The sequence below is a fragment of the Artemia sp. Qi Xiang Cuo genome, chromosome 8 (genome assembly GCF_049724085.1).
Source record: "Artemia sp. Qi Xiang Cuo chromosome 8, ASM4972408v1, whole genome shotgun sequence".
In the NCBI taxonomy this organism is placed as follows: domain Eukaryota; kingdom Metazoa; phylum Arthropoda; class Branchiopoda; order Anostraca; family Artemiidae; genus Artemia; species Artemia sp. Qi Xiang Cuo.
Window position 1 is genome coordinate 33201176 of NC_142801.1, and position 21943 is coordinate 33223118.

At 28.2% G+C, this 21943-nt stretch overlaps 1 protein-coding gene across 1 annotated transcript in view; it reads right to left on the reverse strand.

Moving 5' to 3' along the window:
• RyR (Ryanodine receptor) overlaps positions 1–21943 on the reverse strand; it is a 602377-nt gene that overhangs the window by 20189 nt on the left and 560245 nt on the right. The window contains 1 exon segment of the mRNA XM_089093383.1: positions 21917–21943. This exon segment is cut by the window's right edge and continues 139 nt beyond it. Coding sequence (XP_088949509.1) covers positions 21917–21943 — 27 coding nt within the window.

Sequence of the window (21943 nt, forward strand, 5' to 3'; positions counted from 1 at the left end):
TTTTATTTCAGCCAATCGTGATTAACAAAAAAAAGGAATTATTTACTAACCTTCAGTTGTTGTGGTTTTAAGATGTCCGATTTTGCTTAATGCAGTAGTTTTTAACAAAAAAAAAACAAAAGGGATTATTTAATAACCTTCATTTGATTCTTTTTTTAAATGTCCGATTTTATTTAAGCAAGAAGTTTTTGAAAAAAAAGACAAACGAAAAATTTAATAACATTCATTGGTTGTGATTTTAAAAGTTCCGCTTTTATTTAAGCCAATCGTGTTTAACAAAAAAACAAAGGAATTATTTACTGACCTTCAGTTGTTGTGATTTTAAGAGTTCCGCTTTTATTTCAGCCAATCGTGTATAACAAAAAACAAACAAAAGGACTTATTTACTAACCTTCAGTTGTTGTGATTTTAAGAGTTCCGCTTTTATTTCAGCCAATCGTGTTTAACAAAAAAAACAAAGGAATCATTTACTGACCTTCAGTTATTGTGATTTTAAAAGTTCCGCTTTTATTTCAGCGAATCGTGTTTAAAAAAAAAGGAATTATTTACTGACCTTCAGTTGTTGTGATTTTAATAGTTCCGCTTTTGTTGCAATCCCATCGTGTTTAACAAAAAAAGGAATAATTTAATGACCTTCAGTTGTTGTGATTTTAAAAGTTACGCTTTTGTTTAAGCCAATCGAGTATGAAAATAAAAACAAATGGACTTATTTACTAACCTTCAGTTGTGATTTTAAAAGTTCCGCTTTTATTTCATCCAATCGTGTTTAACAAAAAAAACAAAGGAATTATTTACTGACCTTCAGTTGTTGTGATTTTAAAAGTTCCGCTTTTATTTCAACCCATCGTGTTTAACAAAAAAAACAAACAATGGAATTATTTACTGACTTTCAGTATTTGTGATTTTAAAAGTTCCGCTTTTATTTCAACCCATCGTGTTTAACAAAAAAAACAAACAATGGAATTATTTACTGACTTTCAGTATTTGTGATTTTAAGAGTTCCGCTTTTATTTCAGCCAATCGTGTTTAACAAAAAAAACCAAAGGAATTATTTACTTAAAGTAAGTTGTTTTGATTTTAAAAGTTCCGCTTTTATTTCAGCAAAACGTGTTTAACAAAAAAAAAAAATGAAATATTTAATGACCTTCAGTTGTTGTGATTTTAAGAGTTCCACTTTTATTTAAGCCAATCGTGTTTAACAAAAAAAAACAAAAGGAATTATTTACTGACCTTGAGTTGTGATTTTAAAAGGTCCACTTTTATTTCAACCTATCGTGTATGACAAAAAAACAAAGGAATTATTTAATGACCGTCAGTTGCTGCGATTTTAAGAGTTCTGCTTTTATTTAAGCCTATCTTGTTTGAAAAAAAAACAAATGAATTATTTAATGACCTTCAGTTGTTGTGATTTTAAAAGTTCCATTTTTATTTCAGCCAATCGTATTTAACAAAAAAAAACAAAAGGAATTATTTACTGACCTTCAGTTGTTGTGATTTTAAAAGTTCCGCTTTTATTTCAGCCAATCGTGTTTAACAAAAAAAACAACAAAGGAATTATTTACTGACCTTCATTTGTTGTGATTTTAAGAGTTACGCTTTTGTTTCAGCCAATAGTGTATAACAAAAAAAACAAAAGGACTTATTTACTAACCTTCTGTTGTGATTGTAAGAGTTCTGCTTTTATTCCATCCAATCGTTTTTGACAAAACAGACAAAGGAATCATTTAATGACTTTCAGTTGTTGTGATTTTAAAAGTTCCACTTTTATTTAAGCCCTTCGTGTTTAACAAGAAACCAAAGGAATTCTTTACTGACCGTCAGTTGCTGTGATTTTAAAAGGTCCGCTTTTATTTCAGCCAATCATGTTTAACAAAAAAAAGGGATTATTTACTGACCTTCAGTTGTTGTGATTTTAAAAGTTCCGCTTTTATTTCAACCCATCGTGTTTAACAAAAAACAAAAAAAACAATGGAATTATTTACTGACTTTCAGTATTTGTGATTTTAAAAGTTCCGCTTTTATTTCAGCCAATCGTGTTTAACAAAAAAAACAAACAAAGAAATTATTTTCTGACCTCAGTTGTTGTGATTTTAAAAGTTCCGCTTTTATTTCAACCAATCGTGTTTAACAAAAAAAATAAAGGAATTATTTACTGACCTTCAGTTGTTGTGATTTTAAAAGTTCCGCTTTTATTTCAGCCAATAGTGTTTAACAAAAAAACAAAAGGAATTATTTACTGACCTTCAGTTGTTGTGATTTTAACAGTTCCGCTTTTATTTCAGCCAATCGTGTTTAACAAAAAAAAACAAAGGAATTATTTACGGACCTACAGTTTGTGTGATTTTTCTTGGTTTTGTTTTGTTCCAGCACGTAGTGTTTAACAAAAAAAAACAAAGGGCTCATGTACTGGCCTGCAGTTGTTGTGATTTTAAGAGTCACGAGATTATTTCTACATAACGTTTCTAACAAAAAAAAAAAGGAATCAAAAAAAGTCATTAAGTTTTTTGTATATTTAATTGTACGCTTTCACTTATGACCCACGTAGCAAGAAAAAAAAAAACCAAAGGGATCATTTAAAGAACGTCAGTTGTTGTTATTTTATATGTTATACTTTTGTTTCAGCCAAAAGTGTTTAACAAAAAAACAAAGGAATCATTTACTGACTTTCAGTTGTTGGGATTTTAAAAGTTCCGCTTTTGTTTCAGCCAATCGTGTTTAACAAAAAAAACAAAGGAATTATTTACTGACCTTCAGTTTTTGTGATTTTAAAAGTTCCGCTTTTATTTCAGCCAATCGTGTCTAACAAAAAAACAAAGGAATCATTTGCTAACCTTCAGTTTTTTTGATTTTAAAATTTAAGCTTTTATTTCAGCCTATCGTGTTTAACAAAAAAAAACAAAGGAATCATTTACTTACTTTCAGTTGTTGTTATTTTAAAAGGTACTCTTTTATTTCAGCCAATCATGTATAACAAAAAAACAAAGGAATTATTAACTGACCTTCAGTTGTTGTGATTTTAAAAGTTCCGCTTTTGTTTCAGCCAATCGTGTTTAACAAAAAAAAACTAAAGGAACCATTTACTGATCTTCAGTTGTTGTGATTTTAAAAGTTCTGCTTTTGTTTCAGCCAATCGTGTTTAACAAAAAAAACAAAGGAATCATTTAATGACCTTCAGTTGTTTTGATTTTAAAAGTTCAGCTTTTATTTAATCTAATCGTGTTTAAAAAAAAAAAAAAAAAGGAATAATTTAATAACCTTCAGTTGTTGTGATTTTAAAAGTTCCGCTTTTGTTTCAGCCAATCGTGTTTAACAAAAAAAAAAAAAAGGAATCATTTACTGACCTTCAGTTGTTGTGATTTTAAAAGTTCCGCTTTTATTTCAGCCAATCGTGTTTAACAAAAAAAAACAAAGGAATCATTTACTGACCTTCAGTTGTTGTGATTTTAAAAGTTCTGCTTTTGCTTCAGCCAATCGTGTTTAACAAAAAAACAAAGAAATTATTTACTGACATTCAGTTTTTGTGATTTTAAAAGTTCTGCTTTTTTTTCAGTCAATCGTGTTTAAAAAAAAACAAAAACAAAGGAATCATTTACTACCCTTCATTTTTGGTTGTTTTAAAAGGTCAACGTATGTTCCAACCAGACGTGTTTAACAAAAAAAAACAAAAGGGATTATTCAATGAACATAAGTTGATTTGATTTTTAAATTCATGATATTATTTAAGCACAACGTTATTAACAAAAAAAAACAAAGTTATCATATAATGTACTTCAGTTGTTGTGATTTTAAAAGTTATGCTTTTGTTTTAGTCAATTGTGCTTAACAAAAAACAAAAACAAAGGAATCATTTACTGACCTTCAGTTTTTGTGATTTTAACAGTTCCGCTTTTACTTCAGCCAATCGTGTTTAACAAAAAAAAAACAAAAGGGATTATTTACTGAACTTCAGTTGATGTGATTTTAAAAGTTCCGATTTTATTTAATCCCAACGTTTTAAACAACGAAAAATGAAATATTTAATTACCTTCAGTTTTTGTGATTTTAAAAGTTCCGCTTTTATTTCAGCCAATCGTGTTTAAAAAAAAAACAAACGAATTATTTACTGACCTTCAGTTGTTGTGATTTTAAAAGTTCCGCTTTTATTTCAGCCAATCGTGTTTAACAAAAAAAACAACAAAAGGAATTATATGCTGACCTTCAGTTGTTGTGATTTTAAGAGTTACGCTTTTATTTCAGCAAATCGTGTTTAAAAAAAAACAAACAAAGGAATTATTTACTGAACTTCAGTTGTTGTGATTTTAAAAGTTATGCTTTTGTTTCAGCCAATCATGTTTAACAAAAAAACCAAAGGAATTATTTACTGACCTTCAGTTGTTGTGATTTTAAGAGTTCCGCTTTTATTTCAGCCAATAGTGTTTATAAAAATAGAAGGAATTATTTACTGACCTTCAGTTGTTGTGATTTTAAAAGTTCCTCTTTTATTTCAGCCAATATTGTTTAACAAAAAAAAACAAAGGAATTATTTACTGACCTTCAGTTGTTGTGATTTTAAAAGTTCCGCTTTTATTTCAGCCAATCGTGTTTAACAAAAAAAAAAACAAAGGAATTATTAACTTACATTAAGTTGTTGTGATTTTAAAAGTTCCTCTTTTTTTTCAGCCAATCGTGTTTAACAAAAAAAACTAAAGGAACCATTTACTGATCTTCAGTTGTTGTGATTTTAAAAGTTCTGCTTTTGTTTCAACCAATCGTGTTTAACAAAAAAAACAAAGGAATCATTTACTGACCTTCAGTTGTTGTGATTTTAAAAGTTCCGCTTTTATTTGAGATAATCGTGTTTAACAAAAAAAAAAAAAAATGAAACATTTACTACCCTTCAGTTGTTGTGATTTTAAAAGTTCTGCTTTTGTTTAAGCCAATCGTGCTTAACAAAAAAAAAACAAAGGAATCATTTACTTACCTTAAGTTGTTGTGACTTTAAAAGATACTCTTTTTTTTAAGCAAATAGTGTTTAAAAAAAAAAAAATAATGAATCATTTACTGAGCTTCAGTTGTTGTGATTTTAAAAGTTCTGCTTTTGCTTCAGCCAATCGTTTTTAACAAAAAAACAAAGAAATCATTTACTGACCTTCAGTTGTTGTGATTTTAAAAGTTCTGCTTTTGTTTCAGTCAATCGTGTTTAAAAAAAAACAAAAAACAAAGGAATTATTTACTGACCTTCAGTTGTTGTGATTTTAAGAGTTCCGATTTTATTTATACCAATAGTTCTTAACAAAAAAAAACAAAGGAATCATTTACTGGCCTTCAGTTGTTGTGATTTTAAAAGTTCTGCTTTTATTTAAGCAGAACACATATAACAAAAAACACAAAGGAATTATTTAATTAACTTAACTTCTTGTGATTTTAAAATTTACGATTTTATTTCAGACAAAAGTATTTAAAAAAAAAACAAAGGAAATATTTAATGACCTTCAGTTGTTGTGATTTTAAAAGTTCCGCTTTTCTTTCAGCCAATCGTGTTTAACAAAACAAAAAAAAGGGATTATTTACTGACCTTCAGTTGTTGTGATTTTAAAATTTCCGCTTTTATTTCAACCCCACGTGTTTAACAAAAAAAAACAAAAAACAATGGAAATATTTACTGACTTTCAGTATTTGTGATTTTAAAATGTACGCTTTTATTTAAGCCAAACGTGTTTAACAAAAAAAACAAAGAAATTATTTAATGACCTTAAGTTGTTGTGATTTTAAAAGTTCCGCTTTTATTTCATCCAATCGTGTTTAACAAAAAAAAAAAAACAAAGGAATTATTTAATGAACGTCATTTGTTTTTGTTTTACAAGGTACTCTTTTGCTTCAGCCGATAAGGTTTGACAAAAAAGAACAACTGAAATATTTAATGAACTTCAGTTGTTTTGATTTTAAAAGGTACACTTTTATTTAAATAAACAATCTTTAAAAAAACAAAGGAATTATTTACTGACCGTGAGTTGCTGTGATTTTAAAAGTCCAGCTTTTGTTTAAACCTATCGTATTTAACAAAAAAAAAACAAAAGGAATCATTTACTGACCTTCAGTTGTTGTTATTTTAAGAGTTCCGCTTTTATTTCAGAAAATCGTGTTTAACAAAAAAAACAAACAATGGAATCATTTAATGACATTCAGTTGTTTTGATTTTAAAAGTTCTGGTTTTATTTCAGCCAATCGTGTTTGACAAAAAAACAAAGGAATTATTTACTGACCTTCAGTTTTTGTGATTTTAAAAGTTCCGCTTTTATTTCAGCCAATAGTGTTTAACAAAAAAAACAAAGGAATTATTTAATGAACTTCAGTTGTTGTGATTTTAAAATGTCCGCTTTTATTTAAGCCAATAGTGTTTAAAAAAAAAAAAACACAAAGGAATCATTTACTGACCTTCAGTTGTTGTGATTTTAAAAGGTCCGCTTTTATTTCATCAATTCGTGTTTAACAAAAAAAAAAACAAAGGAATTATTTAATTACCTTCAGTTGTTGTGATTTTAAAAGTTCCGCTTTTTTTTAATCCAATCTTTTTTAAAAAAAAAAAATAAAGTAACCAATTAATGATCTTCAGTTGTTGTGATTTTAAAATTTCTGATTTTTTTTCAGCCAATCGTGTTTAACAAAAAAAAACAAAGGAATCATTTACTGACCTTCAGTTGTTGTGATTTTAAAAGTTCCGCTTTTATTTCAGCCAATCGTGTTTAACAAAAAAAAAAAAAAAAATGAATAATTTACTAACCTTAAGTTGTTTTTATTTTAAAATTTATGCTTTTGTTTCATCCAATCGTTTTTAATAACAAAAAACAAAGTAATCATTTACTGACCTTCGGTCGTTGCGAATTTAAAATATCCGCTTTTATTTAAGCCAATCATGTTTAACAAAAAAAACAAAGGAATAATTTAATTAGCTTAAGGTGTTGTTTTTTTAAAAGGTATTCTTTTGTTTCTGACACTCGGTTATAACAAAAAAACAAAGGAATAATTTACTGACCTTCAGTTGTTGTGATTTTAAAAGTTCTGCTTTTGTTTCAGTCAATCGTGTTTAAAAAAAAACAAAAACAAAGGAATTATTTACTGAAAGTCAGTTGTTGTGATTTTAAGAGTTCCGCTTTTGTTTCAGCCAATCGTGCTTAACAAAAAAAAACAAAAGGACTTATTTAAAAAACTTAAGTTGTTTTTTTAAAATTTAAGCTTTTGTATAATCCAAACGTGATTAACAAAAAATAAAAAGGAATTATTTAATGACCTTCAGTTGATGTGACTTTAAGAGGTCCACTTTTATTTCAGCCAATCGTTTATGACAGAAAAAAAAAAGGAATTATTTAATGAATTTAAGTTGTTGTTATTTTAAAAGGTCCGCTTTTATTTCAGCCAATCATGTTTAACAAAAAAAAGGGATTATTTACTGACCTTCAGTTGTTGTGATTTTAAAAGTTCCCTTTTTATTTCAACCCATCGTGTTTAACAAAAAAAAAAAAAACAATGGAATTATTTAATGAATTTCAGTATTTGTTATTTTAAAAGTTCCGCTTTTATTTAAGCCAATCGTGTTTAACAAAAAAAACAAACAAAGGAATTATTTACTGACCTTCAGTTGTTGTGATTTTAAAAGTTCCGCTTTTATTTCAGCCAATCGTGTTTAAAAAAAAAAAAAAAAATTAATTATTTAATGAACTTAAGTTGTTTTGATTTTAAAATTTACGCTTTTTTTTAAGCCAAAAGTGTTTAAAAAAAAAAAAAAAGGAATTATTTACTGACCTTCAGTTGTTGTGATTTTAATAGGTACGCTTTTACTTAAAACAAACGTGTTTAACAAAAAAAACAAAAGGAATTATTTAATTACCATCAGTTGTTGTGATTTTTATATTTACGCTTTTATTTAAGCCAATCGTGTTTAAAAAAAAAAAAAAATGGAATTATTTAATGACCTTCAGTTGTTGTGATTTTAAAAGTTCCGCTTTTATTTCAGCCAATCGTGTTTAAAAAAAAAACAATGGAATTATTTAAAGACCGTCAATTGTTGTGAATATAAGAGTTCCGCTTTTGTTTAAGCCAATCGTGTGTAAAAAAAAAACAAAAGAATTATTTAATAAACGTAATTTTGTGTTAATTTAAGATTTACACTTTTGTTTAAACCAATCGTGTTTAACAAAAAAAAACAAAGGAATCATTTACTGACTTTCAGTTGTTGTGATTTTAAGAGTTCCGCTTTTATTTCAGCCAATCGATTATAACAAAAAACAACAGAGGAATTATTAACTGACCATCAGTTGTTGTGATTTTAAGAGTTCTGCTTTTATTTAAGACAATCGTGTTTAACAAAAAAAACAAAAGGAAACATTTAATGATATTCAGTTGTTGTGATTTTAAAATTTCTGCTTTTTTTTAAGCCAATCGTGTTTAAAAAAAAAAAAAAATGAATTATTTACTTACCTTTAGTTGTTGTTACTTTAAAAGATACTCTTTTTTTTAAGCAAATCGTGTTTAAAAAAAAAAAACTAATGAATTATTTACTGAGCTTCAGTTGTTGTGATTTTAAAATTTCTGTTTTTTTTTCAGCCAATCGTGTTTAACAAAAAAACCAACGGAATTATTGACTGACCTTCAGTTTTTGTGATTTTAAAAGTTCCGCTTTTTTTTCATTCAATCGTGTATAAAAAAAAAGCCAAAGGAATTATTTAATAACCTTAAGTTGTTGTGATTTTAAAAGTTCCGCTTTTATTTAATCCAATCTTGTTTAAAAAAAAAAACAAAGGAATTATTTACTGACCTTCAGTTGTTGTGATTTTAAAAGGTCCGCTTTTGTTTCAGCCAATCGTGTTTAACAAAAAAAAAAACAAAGGAATTATTTAATTACATTCAGTTGTTGTGATTTTAAAAGTTCAACTTTTTTTTAAGCCAATCTTGTTTAAAAAAAAAACTAAAGGAACCATTTACTGATCTTCAGTTGTTGTGATTTTAAAAGTTCTGCTTTTGTTTCAGCCAATCTTTTTTAACAAAAAAAAAAAAACAAAGGAATCATATACTGACCTTCAGTTGTTTTGATTTTAAAAGTTCCGCTTTTATTTCATCCAATAGTTTTTAACAAAAAAAAAACAAAAGGAATAATTTAATAACCTTAAGTTGTTGTTAATTTAAAATTTATGCTTTTTTTTAAGCCAACGTGTTTAAAAAAAAAAAAACAAAGGAATAATTTACTGACATTCGGTTGTTTTGACTTTAAAAGATCCGCTTTTATTTCAGCAAATCGTGTTTAAAAAAAAAAAAAAAGGAATAATTTAATGCCCTTAAGTTGTTGTGATTTTAAAAGTTCTGCTTTTGCTTCAGCCAATCGTGTTTAACAAAAAAACAAAGAAATCATTTACTGACCTTCAGTTGTTGTGATTTTAAAAGTTCTGCTTTTGTTTCAGTCAATCGTGTTTAAAAAAAAACAAAAAACAAAGGGATTATTTACTGACCTTCAGTTGTTGTGATTTTAAAAGTTCCGCTTTTGTTTCAGCCAATCGTGCTTAACAAAAAAAAACAAAAGGACTTATTTACTAACCTTCAGTTGTGATTTTAAAAGTTCCGCTTTTGTTTAAGCCCATCGCGTATAACAAAAAAAACAAAGGAATTATTTAATGACTTTCAGTTGTTGTGATTTTAAAAGTTCCGCTTTTATTTCAGCCAATCGTGTTTAACAAAGAAACAAAGAAATTATTTACTGACCTTCAGTTGTTGTGATTTTATAAGGTCCGCTTTAATTTCAGCCAATCGTGTTTAACAAAAAAAAACAAATTAATTATTTACCGACTTTCGGTTGTTGTGATTTTAAAAGTTCCGCTTTTATTTCAACCCATCGTGTTTAACAAAAAAAAAAAAAAAAAAATGGAATTATTTACTGAATTTCATTATTTGTGATTTTAAAATGTACGCTTTTATTTAAGCCAATCGTGTTTAACAAAAAAAAACAAAGAAATTATTTACTGACCTTCAGTTGTTGTGATTTTAACAGTTCCGCTTTTATTTAAGCCAATCGTGTTTAAAAAAAAAAAAAAAAAAAAAGGAAATATTTAATGACCTTCAGTTGTTTTTATTTTAAAATTTCCACTTTTGTTTCATTCAATCATTTTTGAAAAAAAAAAAAAAAAGAATTATTTAATGAACTTAAGTTTTTTTTATTTTAAAAGACACGCTTTTATTTAAGCCAATAGTAATTAACAAAAAAAAAACAAAAGGAATTATTTAATGAACTTTATTTGTTGTGTTTTTAAAAGTTACGCTTATGTTTCAGCAAAACGTTTTTAAAAAAAAAAAACAAACAAAGGAATAAGTTAATGACCTTAAGTTGTTGTGATTTTAAAAGTTACTATTTTTTTTCAGCCAATCGTGTTTAACAAAAAACCAAAGGAATTATTTACCGACCTTAAGTTGTTTTTATTTTAAGAGTTCCGCTTTTATTTAAGCCAATCGTTTTTAACAAAAAAGACAAAGGAATTATTTAATTAAATTCAGTTGTTTTGATTATAAAATGTAAGCTTCTATTTCATCCAAAAGTTTTTAAAAACAAAAAAAAAAGGAATTATTTAATTAACATCAGGTGTTGTGACTTTAAAAGGTCCGCTTTTATTTCAACCAATCGTGTTTAACAAAAAAAAAACAAAGGAATTATTAACTGACCTTCAGTTGTTGTGATTTTAAAAGTTCCGCTTTTGTTTCAGCCAATCGTGTTTAACAAAAAAAAAGGAATCATTTACTGACCTTAAGTTGTTGTGATTTTAAAAGTTCTGCTTTTGTTTCAGCCAATCGTGTTTAACAAAAAAAACAAAGGAATAATTTACTTACCTTCAGTTGTTGTGATTTTAAAAGTTCCGCTTTTATTTGAGCTAATCGTGTTTAACAAAAAAAAACAACAAAAGGAATCATTTACTAACCTTAAGTTTTTGTTAATTTAAAATTTCCGCACTTGTTAAAGCAAATCTATTTTAACAAAAAAAAACAAAGGAATTAATGTCGGACCTACAGTTGTTGTGAATTAGAAAGTTCCGCTATTGTTTATGCCACTTGATTTAGACAAAAAAAAAACAAATGAATCATTACATTCATTACATGGGTTTTTATTTTAATAGGTCCGCTTGATTTTAAGCACATAGGTTTTTACAAAAAAAAAGAAATTATTTACTTACCTACAGTTATTGTGATTTTAAAAGTTTAGCTTTTTTGTCAGTCAATCGTGTGTAAAAAAAACAAAAACAAAGGGATTATTTACTGAGCTTCAGTTGTTGGGATTTTAAAAGTTCCGCTTTTGTTTCAGCCAATCGTTCTTAACAAAAAAAAAACAAAAGGACTTATTTAATAACCGTCAGGTTTTATTTTAAAATATACGCATTTATTTAAGCCAATCGTGTTTAAAAAAAAAAACAAAGGAATTATTTACTGATCTTCAATTGATGTGATTTTAAGAGTTCCGCTTTTGTTTCAGCCTATCGTGTTTAACAAAAAAAACAAATAAATTATTTAATGACTTTCAGTTGGTGTGATTTTAAAAGGTCCGCTTTTATTTCAGCCAATCATGTTTAACAAAAAAAAGGGATTATTTACTGACCTTCAGTTGTTGTGATTTTAAAAGTTCCCTTTTTATTTCAACCCATCGTGTTTAACAAAAAAAAAAAAACAATGGAATTATTTACTGACTTTAAGTATTTGTGATTTTAAAATGTCCGCTTTTATTTCAGCCAATCGTGTTTAACAAAAAAACAAACAAATAAATTATTTACTGACCATCAGTTGTTGTGATTTTAAAAGTTCCGCTTTTATTTAAACCAATCGTGTTTAACAAAAAAAAAAAAAAGGAATTATTTACTGACCTTCAGTTGTTGTGATTTTAAAAGGTCCGCTTTTACTTCAACCAATCGTGTTTAACAAAAAAACAAAAGGAATTATTTACTGACCTTCAGTTGTTGTGATTTTAATAGTTCCGCTTTTAATTAATCCCATCGTGTTTAACAAAAAAAACAAAAGGAATTATTTACTGACCTTCAGTTATTGTGATCATAAAGTTATACTTTTGTTTAAACCAATCGTGTTTACCAAAAAAGAACAAAGCAATAATTTAATGAACATCAGTTGTTGTTATTTTAAAATTTACTCTTTTATTTCAGACAAAAGTTTTAAACAAAAAAAAAGAATTATTTAATGACATTCGGTTGATGTTATTTTAAGACTAACGCTTTTATTTAAGCCAAATTTTTTAGACAAAAAAAACAAAAGAATTATTTAATTACCATCAGTTTTTGTTTATTTAATATGTACGCTTTTATTTAAACCAAACGAGTTTAAAAAAAAAAAAAAAATGAATTATTTACTGAAATTCAGTTGTTGTGATTTTAAAAGGTCCGCTTTTATTTCAGCAAATCGTTTTTAACAAAAAAAAACAAAGGAATCATTTACTGACCTTTAGTTGTTGTGATTTTAAAAGTTCAGCTTTTGTTTCAGTCAATCGTTTTTAACAAAAAAAACAAAGTAACAAAATAATTAACTTAAGGTGTTGTGTTTTAAAATTTATGGTTTTGTTTAAACAAATAGTGTTTAACAAAAAAAACAAAGGAATCATTTACTGACCTTCAGTTGTTGTGATTTTAAAAGTTCCGCTTTTATTTCAGCTAATCGTGTTTAACAAAAAAAAACAACAAAAGGAATCATTTACTACCCTTCAGTTGTTGTGAATTTAAAATTTCTGCTTTTTCTTAATACAATCGTGTTTAAAAAAAAAAAACAAAGGTATTATATACTTACCTTCAGTTGTTGTGACTATAAAAGATACGCTTTTGTTTAAGCCAATCGTGTTTACCAAAAAAAAAAAAAGGAATAATTTACTGAGCTTCAGTTGTTGTGATTTTAAAAGTTCTGCTTTTGCTTCAGCCAATCGGGTTTAAAAAAAAAAAAAAGAAATCATTTACTGACATTCAGTTGTTGTGATTTTAAAAGTTCTGCTTTTGTTTAAGTCAATCGTGTTTAAAAAAAAACAAAAAACAAAGGGATTATTTACTGACCTTCAGTTGTTGTGATTTTAAAAGTTCCGCTTTTGTTTCAGCCAATCGTGCTTAACAAAAAAAAACAAAAGGACTTATTTACTAACCTTCAGTTGTGATTTTAAAAGTTCCGCTTTTATTTAAGCCCATCGGGTTTAAAAAAAAAGACAAAGGAATTATTTAATAACTTTAAGTTGTTGTGATTTTAAGAGTTCCGCTTTTGTTTCAGCCAATCATGTTTAGAAAAAAAACAACGGAATTATTTACTGAACTTCAGTTGTTGTGATTTTAAAAGGTCCGCTTTTACTTCAGCCAATCGTGTTTAACAAAAAAAAACAAACAAAGGAATTATTTACTGACCTTCTGTTGTTGTGATTTTAAAAGTTCCGCTTTTATTTCAGCCAATCGTACTTAACAAAAAAAAACAAACAATGGAATTATTTACTGACTTTAAGTATTTGTGATTTTAAAAGGTCGGCTTTTATTTCAGCTAAACGTGTTTAACAAAAAAAAAAAACGGAATTATTTACTGAACTTCAGTTTTTTTTATTTTAAAATTTTTGATTTTATTTAAAACAAAATTTTTTAACAAAAAAAAAAAGGAATTTAATAATTAACTAAATGTTTTTGTTTTTTTAAATTTAAGAATTTATTTAAGAACAAATTGTATTAAAAAAAAAAAAAAAAGACTAATTTAATGACCATCAGTTGTTGTGATTTTAACAGTTCCGCTTTTATTCCAGCCAATCGTGTTTAACAAAAAAAAACAAAAGGAATTATTTACTGACCTTCAGTTGTTGTGATTTTAAAAGTTCCGCTTTTATTTCAGCCAATCGTGTTTAACAAAAAAAAACAAAGGAATTATTTAATGACCATCATTTGTTGTGATTTTAAAAGTTCCGCTTTTATTTAATCCAATCGTTTTTAAAAAAACAAAGGAATTATTTACTGACCTTCAGTTGTTGTGATTTTAAAAGTTCCGCTTTTGTTTCAGCCAATCGTGTTTAACAAAAAAAAAACAAAGGAATTATTTACTGACCTTCAGTTGTTGTGGTTTTAAAAGCTCTGATTTTACTACATCCGATCATATTTAAAAAAAAAAAAAAAAATTAATTATTTACATACCTTCAGCTGTTTTTATTTTAAAATTTTCGATTTTATTTCAACCAATCATGTTTAACAAAAAAACAAAAGGAATTATTTACTGACCTTCAGTTTTTGTGATTTTAAAAGTTACGCTTTTATTTAATACAATAGTGTTTATAAAAAAAAAAACAAAGGAATAATTTAATGACCTTAAGTTGTTGTGATTTTAAGAGTTCCGCTTTTTTTTCAACCAATATTGTTTAACAAAAACAAAACAAAGGAATCATGGGACGACCGTAATTTTGTGCTACTTTACAATTTTAGCTTTTGCTTAAACAAATAATCTATAACAAAAAAAACAAAGGAATACTTAAATGAACTTACGGGGTTTTGATTTTAAAAGGCACGCTTTGATCTCAGACAATGGTGTTTAACAAAAAAAAAGGAATCATTTACTGATCTTCAGTTGTTGTGATTTTAAAAGTTCTGCTTTTGTTTCAGCCAACGTTTTTAACAAAAAAAAAAAAACAAAGGAATCATTTAATTAACGTAGTTTTTTGTGATTTTAAAAGTACCGATTTTATTTAAGCTAATAGTGTTTAAAAAAAAAAAAAAAAATGAATCATTTACTACCCTTCAGTTGTTGTGATTTTAAAAGTTCTGCTTTTGTTTCAGCCAATCTTGTTTAAGAAAAAAAAACAAAGGAATCATTTACTGACCTTTAGTTGTTGTGATTTTAAAAGTTCCTCTTTTATTTCAGCCAATCGTGTTTAACAAAAAAAAAACAAAGGAATTATTTACTGACCTTCAGTTGTTGTGATTTTAAAAGTTCTTCTTTTGCTTCATACAATCGTTTTTAACAAAAAAAAAAAGTAATAATTTAATTACCTTCAGTTGTTGTGATTTTAAAAGTTCTGCTTTTGTGTCAGTCAATCGTGTTTAAAAAAAAAAAAAAACAAAGGTATTATTTACTGACCGTCAGTTGTTGTGATTTTAAAAGTTCCGCTTTTGTTTCAGCCAATCGTGTTTAACAAAAAAAAACAAAAGGACTTATTTACTAACCGTCAGTTGTGATTTTAAAAGGTCCGCTTTTATTTCATCCAATCGCGTTTAACAAAAAAAACAAAGGAATTATTTACTGACCTTAAGGTGATGCGATTTTAAAAGTTCAGATTTTGTTTCAGCCAATCGTTTTTAACAAAAAAAAACAAAAGAAATTATTTACATAACGTCCTTTGTTTTTATTTCAAAAGTGCCGCTTTTACTTAAGTCAATCGTTTTTAAAAAAAAAAAAACAAAGGAATTATTTACTGACCTTCTGTTGTTGTGATTGTAAAAGTTCTATTTTTATTTCATCCAATCGTGTTTAAAAAAAAAAAACAAACAAAGGAATTATTTAATGACTTTCAGTATTTGTGATTTTAAAAGGTCGGCTTTTATTTAAGCCAATCGTGTTTAACAAAAAAAAACAAAGAAATTATTTACTGACCTTCAGTTGTTGTGATTTTAAAAGTTCCGCTTTTATTTCAACCAATCGTGTTTAACAAAAAAAACAAAGGAATTATTTACTGACCTTCAGTTGTTGTGATTTTAAAAGTTCCGCTTTTATTTCAGCCAATCGTGTTTAAAAAAAAAACAAAAGGAAATATTTAATTAACTTCAGTTGTTGTGATTTTAACAGTTCCGCTTTTATTTGAGCCAATCGTGTTTAAAAAACAAAGGAATTATTTAATTACCTTAAGTTTTTTTGATTTTAAAAGTTCTGCTTTTATTTAATCCAAACTTATTTAAAAAAAAAAAAAAAAAAAAAATGAAATATTTTATTACATTAAGTTTTTTTTATTTTAATATTTACGCTTTTATTTAAGTCAATCAATTTTAACAAAAAAAACAACAAAGGAATCATTTCCTGACTCTCAGTTTATGTGATTTTAATAGTTCTGCTTTTGTTTCAGCCAATTATGTTTAACAAAAAAAAACAAAGGAATTATTTACTGACCTTCAGTTGTTGTGATTTTAAAAGTTACGCTTTTGTTTAAACCAATCGTGTTTAACAAAAAAAAACAAAAGGAATCATTTACTGACCTTCAGTTAATGTGATTTTAAAAGTTCCGCTTTTATTTCAGCCAATCGTGTTTAACAAAAAAGACAAAGGAATTATTTAATTACCTTCAGTTGTTGTGATTTTAAAAGTTTCGCTTTTATTTAAGCCAATCGTGTTTAACAAAAAAAAACAAAGGAATCATTTACTGACCTTCAGTTGTTGTGATTTTAAAAGGTCCGCTTTTATTTCAGGCAATCGTGTTTAACAAAAAACAACAGAGGAATTATTAACTGACCTTTAGTTGTTGTGATTTTAAAAGTTCCGCTTTTGTTTCAGCCAATCTTGTTTAAAAAAAAAAACTAAATGAATCATTTACTGAGCTTCAGTTGTTGTAATTTTAAAAGTTCTGCTTTTGTTTAAGCCAACGTGTTTAACAAAAAAAAACAAAGGAATAATTTACTTACCTTCGGTTTTTGCGACTTTAAAAGATCCGCTTCTATTTAATCAAATCGTGTTTAACAAAAAAAAAACAAAAGGAATCATTTACTACCCTTCAGTTGTTGTGATTTTAAAAGTTCTGCTTTTGTTTCAGTCAATCGTGTTTAACAAAAAAAAACAAAAGGAATCAATTACTGACATTCAGTTGATGTGATTTTAAAAGATAAAATTTTTTTTCAACCAATCGTGTTTAAAAAAAACAACAAAGGAATTATTTAATGACTTTCAGTTGTTGTGATTTTAAAAGTTCCGCTTTTGCTTCAGCCAATCGTGTTTAACAAAAAAACAAAGGAATCATTTACTGACCTTCAGTTATTGTGATTTTAAAAGTTCTGCTTTTTTTTCAGTCAATCGTGTTTAAAAAAAAACAAAAACAAAGGGATTATTTACTGACCTTCAGTTGTTGTGATTTTAAAAGTTCCGCTTTTATTTCAGCCAATCGTGTTTAACAAAAAAAAAACAATGGAATTATTTACTGACTTTGAGTTGTTGTGTTTTTAAAAGTTCCGCTTTTGTTTAAGCCAATCGTGTTAAACAAAAAAAACAACAAAGGAATTATTAACTGACCTTCAGTTGTTCTGATTTTAAAAGTTCCACTTTTGTTTTCGAAAATCATCTTCTAAAATGCCTCAAACTGTTTCACCCAAATAATTCCCTAAAATGCCTAAAACGGTTTCACCCAAATAATCTCTAAAATTCGTAAAACGGTTTCGCCCAAATAATCTCTAAACGTAATTTCAGCGTGTTTCTTTTGTTTTGACATCCCTGCACTGTCACATTTGAAATTCCTAGGAAACCCTTTCCCGCGTTAATCTCTTCATCTCTAAGATCAAAACATTCGCCCGGAGATAATTCTCCTGGATGAACACTAAGAAATCAATCAACCTTGACATCATCCGTCAGACATTAATAAACTTCGCCCGGAAACAATTCTCCTGGACGAACACCAAAGTCATTAATAAACTTCGCCCGGAGACAATTCTCCTGGACTTGTTGTTGAACTTATGTATACATCCAACAATTGTTGTTGAACTTATGTCTACATCCAGCAATTTTTGTTGACATCGAAGAAACATCCATAAAAATGAGAAAAATCCTGTTTTTCAAGTGAGAAAAATCCTGTTTTTTCATTCTCGGTGAGAAAAACCATAAAAAAAACCAAAAAGTGAGAAAAACCATGTTTTTTCAAGTGAGAAAAATCCTGTTTTTTTCATTCTCAGTGAGAAAAACCATAAAAACATGCATAAATTATGTAAAAAAGTTGTAGGTGGCAGCAGGGGCGAGGGGTCGGAGATATTATGGCCCTCCTACTAGTAAGCACTAGTGAAACTTTAGCATAAAGGACAGTAGACTGAGGGGGAGGGGCTTTTGTAAAAAATAATTTCTATTCGTTTTAAGCTTTAATGATGCTCTATAATGTTATTCTAAAAAAACTTTTTTTTATTTAATTCCAAGAAGTAAGGCCACCAATACCCGTTTTTTTTTGGTTTTCTCTCCAGGGGCGATTGTATTGTATCAGTAGTCCTAGATCAGGAAAAGGCTCATTGGAACGATAATTTAAAGTTTTAGTCCCCATTACAAAAAAAAGAACTGTACCATAGCAAAGTAGCATTTTCTGCCTTTTTTTTACGTTAAACAACAATCATGGTCCGAAGAGGGCCATAATGCTATCAAGAGACAATTCTGAGACAGCCAATAGATTTATAATTACCAAAACATCAAGGCCGTACCCAGAATTTTTGTTCGGAGGGGGTTTAACTAATTTTTTTTTTGTACACAAATAAACCTCAAAAACGCATACAAAATTAATTTATGTCCATTTTTTTATGTTTTTCCGAGCCAGACAAACATTTGAGAGGGGGGGGGGTTAAACCCCTACCCCCCCCCCTGGATACGGCCTTGCAAAACATGTATGTTCAGCAATTCAGTTTTTTAAGGCCATAATGACACGCGCTAACTCATTTGCTCCCAGATGTTCATTCAGCCCAAACAAAGTAAACGCTTTACGGTATTGACAATTATTTCTAAGCGGCTTCAAATGATTTTATTGAGTTTAATAAAATTATATGCATTGGTGCATAGTTGCACATCAGCTTTTGAGGAGGAGGGTCAGTGGATATTTCTTTGGGTGGGTGAAGGGACTCAAGCCTAAGAACTATTTTTGGCCCAAAACTTCAGTTACTCAGATAAATAATGAAGGAGATAATTTCCACCTTAATCTTCTCTCTTATTGCAAAACTACGTTTAAGCGTAACATAAGAAGATTGCATACATAGGCTAGCCTGCAGACCCAATGAAGGGATTCTATGGGGGAGGGGGTTCATATGCAGCCATTTGTTCGATAAGCACTCTCTTCAAACTGTGAAAACACTGACCGCAAAATTATTCTCCTTAAATTACCCCCCCCCCCGTCCTGAGAAATATTCTTTATGAGATGCACTTCTACAGTATTAATTAAAAATCAATTTAAAAATGTTGCCTGAAGGAGGGCAGACATAGCCTCTCTCACAATCAAGAGAACCCTGGATCAACGATTTCATCGTAACGAACTGTAATTAAAGAATGACCCTTGTCAATTGAAACCGAAAAAAAAAAAGTTTTGATTACAATGTACACAACAACAAAATACATTATCCATACTGGTTTAAAAAATATAATATCCTATTTATTAATTTTAAAATTGCTCATTAAAGTCAAGTAGCACAAGGAAATTTCTATTTGCAATGTCAGAAAAAAGGTTTAAACTCTCTAAAAAGAAGTGTGATATTGATGAAAATTCTAAAATGAAATTAGACATTTAGGAGAACCTTAAAATAACTAGTTACAAAATATGAAACTTCTTATTTTTCAAGAGAAGTGTGGTCCCGCATGTGTGCTTATTTTTTCTAGGGATAATCGTATCGGACAAACAGTGTATATTTTTGAAAGAGATTCATTCGGATGGAAATTTAAAGATTTAGTGCCCTTTTTATGTAGCAAAAGAGACTACACCACAGAAAACTCTCAAGAATGAAAGAGCTTATTGATTTATAATTGCTCAAAATAATCAGTTCAAACGTTTTAAATGGTAGTCAGTAAATAAATACTGATTGTTGCACTCCTAAATGCTTCCAGTAAATCACTTTTCAGTTTTTCACTCTTTATTTTCGTTTGAAAAAAAAAGCTGTTTTATTTGTTTAGCATTATTTAATAAGGAACTGTACAGGAGCCTAAATGGTAGCATTTCTATTTAATGTGAAAGTAAACTTTCGACTATCTTGATTCTTAATATTTATACCACATGTACTAACTGAATAAAACATAAGATATCGAATAAATCATAACTGTTATTTCTTCTAACATGAAGTTCACCCGTATCATTGCACTGCATAAAGGGGGTGATGCAAGTGGCCCGTCTAACTATAGGCCTATATCTATCCTGTCATCTTTTGGAAAGATTATTGAACGTTGTTTGTATGTGAGAATTGAAAAGAATAGTTTTATTAGTAAGTTTCAATTTGGGTTTTACAAAGGCCATTCCACAGAAGTTGCTATTTTGCCAGTAACCTAGTTTATACATGACGCTTTGAGTAAAATTGAAATTCCAGCTACCAGATTTGTGGAAATACGGACAGCATTTGATATATTAAGCCATATAATTTTAAATGAAAAATTGTCGAATTGTGGCATACGAGGTGAGGCTAATGCTTGGATAATGTCATATTTAAAAGATAGAGTTCAGCGTATTGACAGGGGCAATTTTAAATCATTGGCTTCAAATCAGTCAAATAATTTTGGGGTACCTCAAGGTTCAATTTTAGGCCCTCTGTTGTTTTTATTTCATGTTAATGATATTAGTATCAGTTATTAGTAATGATGATAGTATCATTTATTAGTAATGATATTCAATTAAGGACCTGGGTCTGGCCGCACTATTCGCTGATGACACAGCCGGTACGATTTCTGGGGTTGATGGGGATAGTTTAAAACATAATTTAACTCTTGCATTTGATAGACTAGTAGCATGGTTTACGGCAAATAGGCTAGCTTTGAATACTTCAAAAACTAAATTTATAATATATTCACGTACATCGCGGCCCTTCCAGGTCCTAATCCGACTAAGTCTTCTGTGTCAAGTACAGAAATGTCCAGTGTTTATATTTTTTTTTTTACCTAGGTATACTGGTTAATTCAAATTTAAGTTGGAAGCCACATATTAATAGTCTAAGATTGAAGCTTGGAAGAAATATAGGTATTATGCACCGTATGAAATTCATTTTGCCTCTGGAACCAATGTGTTCTATTTATTTTGTTCTTGTTAATTCTTACCTAAATTAATGTCCACTTATTTACTTGAATACTTTCAGATCCCATTTTATTCCACTCCAAAGACAACAAAATAAGGCGCTTCGTATTTTAGAAGACCTTCTTCCTTCCCCAGCGTCTCTTCCAAGCAATTCCTTTACAAAGAGTTTATATTCTTTACTGAATATTCTTCCTGTTGAAAAAGCAGTTACTTTTCAGTGGTTCTTAATCAAAGTTAGGCAGAATCTCATGACATTATATAGCTATTATTTCTTTTTTTGGTCTGTCCCTAGTTGATGAACCTTCTTTGCACCTAACTGGCTATACATGCAAACTATGCCAGCCATTGATAATTTTAGAGAGGTCATGATTTTCTCTAAGAGATAGTGTGGTTGCTGCATGGAACCAATACAAGTCTGCTTTTGATTTGTCGTTAAGAATTTCAGAAAATAAGTTGAAGTCCTTCCTTTTGGATGGTTATTAGTCATTCTACTTTTATATTTATTTTTATTATTAATTTGATGGTTTGGTTTATTACTGGGTCTTTTTTTCCGGTCTTCATTTTGCTGTTGTTGTCCCATTGCTGGTTGAAAAAACTGAATTTTTTTGTTCGTTTGTTTGTTTATCGTCGGGTGTGATGTCTGCTGTGGTGTGGTGAGTAATTAAGTTTATGTCTTTTCTCTTTTTTTTCTTCTTTTTTTCTTATTTCAATTAATCATACTTATATTCCGTTATTTATTACTTTAGTTATTTTATTTGTGCAAAACGAGCTTGTCTCTCTGGCAGATATTCGTATACTTTGTATGTTATGTATATATGATTGGAAAATAAATGAACCTGAACCTGTAGTCCAGGGATATATACAGGAATTCATTTCAGGGGGGGGGGGGGTAAGGGCTAACGTCTTGAAAGACATTTAAATTTTGTTACATTTAAATAGAAAATGTAGGTAAGTTTATATGTGAATACTTACAGATAGTTAGCCAGATTATGCTCTTTC